Source organism: Chelonoidis abingdonii, chromosome 11 (assembly GCF_003597395.2).
Source record: "Chelonoidis abingdonii isolate Lonesome George chromosome 11, CheloAbing_2.0, whole genome shotgun sequence".
In the NCBI taxonomy this organism is placed as follows: domain Eukaryota; kingdom Metazoa; phylum Chordata; order Testudines; family Testudinidae; genus Chelonoidis; species Chelonoidis abingdonii.
Window position 1 is genome coordinate 1,750,738 of NC_133779.1, and position 3,367 is coordinate 1,754,104.

The 3,367-nt window shown below is 67.9% G+C and overlaps 1 protein-coding gene across 1 annotated transcript in view; it reads left to right on the forward strand.

The window, feature by feature from the left end:
• AXL (AXL receptor tyrosine kinase) overlaps window positions 1-3,367 on the forward strand; it is a 34,439-nt gene that overhangs the window by 25,572 nt on the left and 5,500 nt on the right. Inside the window, exons 9-13 of the mRNA XM_075070718.1 lie at window positions 217-308; window positions 1,084-1,179; window positions 1,994-2,071; window positions 2,266-2,358; window positions 3,096-3,217. Coding sequence (XP_074926819.1) covers window positions 217-308; window positions 1,084-1,179; window positions 1,994-2,071; window positions 2,266-2,358; window positions 3,096-3,217 — 481 coding nt within the window. The remainder of the gene's footprint in view (window positions 1-216; window positions 309-1,083; window positions 1,180-1,993; window positions 2,072-2,265; window positions 2,359-3,095; window positions 3,218-3,367) is intronic.

Below are 3,367 nucleotides of genomic sequence, written 5' to 3' on the forward strand. Positions count from 1 at the left end.
GGGAATGGGGCAGGGGCCTGTCCCCTCTAGCGGGTGCCGGCTCCCATCCAGCCCTAGGGCAGGGACTGGCTGGCTCAGGGGGGTGGGAATGGGGCATGGAGCCTGTCCCCTCTAGCGGGTGCCGGCTCCCGTCCAGCCCCAGGGCGGGGACTGGCTGGCTTCAGCGTCCAGATATTGCAGGCTGGGGTCTCTCACCAGCTGTCATCTCCCCCGCAGGGAGGCCTTTGAACCTCGAGTGGAGCAGGGCGAGCTGGTGGTCCATTACCGTGTCCGCAAGTCGTATAGCCGCAGGACCACGGAGGCCACGCGTGAGTACCTCGCCCGCCACGCCCCAGCCCACAGCTCCCCCCACTCGCCAGGACCTGACAGTCAACCTGGGGCCGGCCCCCAGCCAGGCAGGTCCCGGCTGCCCCATTGTACTTTGGGCATCTCCGGAGAGAGCATGGCCCAGAGACTCGGGCGCCACGCGGCTCCAGACACCTGGGTTCCTATCCTGGTTTTACTGCTGGCTGACAGGCTGCCACTGGGCCAGTCCCTGGCCCTCTCCAGGCCTTGTTCCCTCCACCTCTGATTCAGAGAGTTGTCTGGGCGGTGCCTGGCGCAACAGGGCCCCAATCTCGGCCAGGGGCTGGGCAGCGTCCAGCACAACGGGGCACTGATGTTGGTTGGGGTCTGGGTGGCGCCTGGCACGATGGGGCCCCGATCTCAGCCAGGGTCTGGGCAGCACCCGGCGCAATGGGGCCCCACTCTCGACCGGGGTCTGGGCGATGCCTGGCCTGACACGGCCCTGACCTCGGTCGGGGTCTGGGCGGTGCCTGGCCTGACGGGGCCCTGATCTCAGTTGGGGTCTGAGCAGCGCCCAGCGCGACAGGGCCCTGATCTCAGCCGGGGTCTGGACGATGCCTGGCGCGACAGGGCCCCTATCTCGGCCAAGGTCTGGACAGCGCCCAGTACGACTGGGCCCTGATCTCGGCCAGGGTCTGGGGGGCGCCCGGCACGACGGGGCCCTGTTCTCAGCCAGGGTCTGGGCCCCGTCCTTACCACGCTGGAGCCTGACCCCTTGTCCCCATCCTTTTGCTGCAGTGAACAGCCTGGGCATCAGTGAGGACTTGAAGGAGAAGCTGCGGGACGTGATGGTGGATCGGCACAAGGTGGCCCTGGGGAAGACCCTTGGTGAAGGTAGGGGGCTTGCACCCCATGCTGGAGGGCAGCAATGCATTGTGGGATCTGCTACCCCCCGACGGATCCATTGGGGTTGCCGAGTTCCCCCATGCGGCCCAGGAAGCCAGGCAGGCGGGTTGCTGGGGGCTGCAGGCCAGGTTCCCCACACGCCGCCGACGTGGCCAGGGAGCTCCAGCTTTGGAAAGTTGCCAGCCCGGCTGGAAAAGCCCCTGGCTCATGGCTGCAGCGCTGCCGGGTTTCCGGTCCCCACCCCAGCCCGATTCCACAGCCCCATCCAGCTCCCGGCTTGGCAGCAAGCTTTTCCCCAAGCTGCTCCCTCGCCATGGAGCAGATGTAACCTGTTCCGGGCACATTACCCCCTGTTGTTGGCACAGAGATCTGGGGTGGGGGGTGCCCCCTGCTGTCGGCACAGACATCTGTGGGGGGTGGGGGTGCACCCTGCTGCCAGGCCAGAGATCTGTGGGGGGCTGCCCCCTGCTGTCAGCACAGAGATCTGTGGGGGGTGCCCCCTGCTGTCAGGACAGAGATTTGGGGGGCCCCCCTGCTGTCCGCACAGAGATCTGGGGGGGTGCCCCTTGCTGTCAGGACAGAGATGGGGGGGTGCCCCCTGCTGGCAGGACTGTGCAGTGCTGGGTGTGTGCTCTGCTGGATGTGTGTGTGTGTGTGTGTGTATGCACTGCTGGGTGTGGGTGTGTGCACGTGCACGCACAAGCTGCTGCCCCCTGCTGGCTGCCCAGGGAATGGCCATGCTGTGTGTCCCAGCCCCGCACTGCCGGGGATCTCACAGCTCCTCTGCCTCCGGCTTCCCCAGGCGAGTTCGGCTCCGTCATGGAAGGGCAGCTCAACCAGGACGACAGCATCCTTAAGGTGGCCGTCAAGACCATGAAGAGTAAGTGGGTGGCAGGCACCTGGGGGGCTGGCAAAACCTTGGGACCCTCCCTGCCCCCAGAACCCCTTTTCCTCTTGCCTCCCTAATAGGCCCCCTCCTCCCCAGGGTCCCCTCCTCTGCTCCCTCCCCTCCCCTGCGGCTCTGCCCTGGTGCCCGTGGCTCTGGCCTCACCCCCCTGCCCGTGTCCCCCGCAGTCGCCATCTGCACCCGCAGCGAGATGGAGGATTTCCTGAGCGAGGCCGTCTGCATGAAGGAGTTCGACCACCCCAACGTCATGAAGCTTCTGGGTGAGAGCCTCTCGCCTGGGCACAGCACCCACAGGGTTAACGGGGGGTGGAGGAGCAGGGTGCCCAGTACGCCAGGCCGGGGGAAGCGGAGAGGAAGTAGGGGGGCTGGGGCACCCAGGTTTCCCTGGGAAAGCAGATGTGGGAGGGAGAGAGGGGAACTCGGGACAGCCGCCAGGGGAATTGGCACAGACTGTGCCGGGCCAGCACCCTGCGTCAGGCTGGATTCCCTCCCTCACCGCGTCACGCCTCAGCTGCACAGGGCCTGGGTTCATGTCCGGCCTCGAGCAGTGCCCCCGGGCGACCCAGGCCGCGGTGCCCGGCCACAGAGCGGAGCCTGCGCTCCTGGCCAGGCCGGGAGCTCGGCCCGCGGGTCCCCAGGTGCTACCCACATGCCCCGAGAGAGGTCACCGGTCCCCCGTGGCCACATGGAGCAACGGACCACCGATCCGGCGGAGGGACTCACCCACCACCTGGAACCCAGGAGTCCTGGCTCCCAGCCCCCTGCTCCAACCCCCTACACCCCACTCCCCTCCCAGAGCCTGGGAGAGAACCCAGGAGTCCTGGCTCCCAGCCCCCTTCCCACTCCTTCATTTTGGATTGGTATCTAACCCTGTCCTGGTGGCCCTGTTCCATCTGGGGGGCTGGGATCCAGGGGGGCTGGAATCAGGGGCGTGGGTATGTGGAGGGCCTGGGACCCCAGGGGCAGGTCTCACGGCCGCTCTGCTGCCTCTCGGCAGGCGTGTGTCTGCAGAGCACGGAGAGCGAGGGCTACCCCTCGCCTGTCGTCATCCTGCCCTTCATGAAACATGGCGACCTGCACAGCTTCCTGCTCTACTCCCGGCTGGGGGACAGCCCCCTGGTGAGTGTGCGCCCCCCGGCCCCGGCGCCTCCCCACCCTGCCGCCGCCTGGCCCCAGCCGCTTCCCTGCACCTCTCTAGCCCTGCCGCTGCCCCGGCCGCAGCCGCTTCCCGGCGCCTCCCCAGCCCCAGCGCCTCCCTAGCCCTGCCGC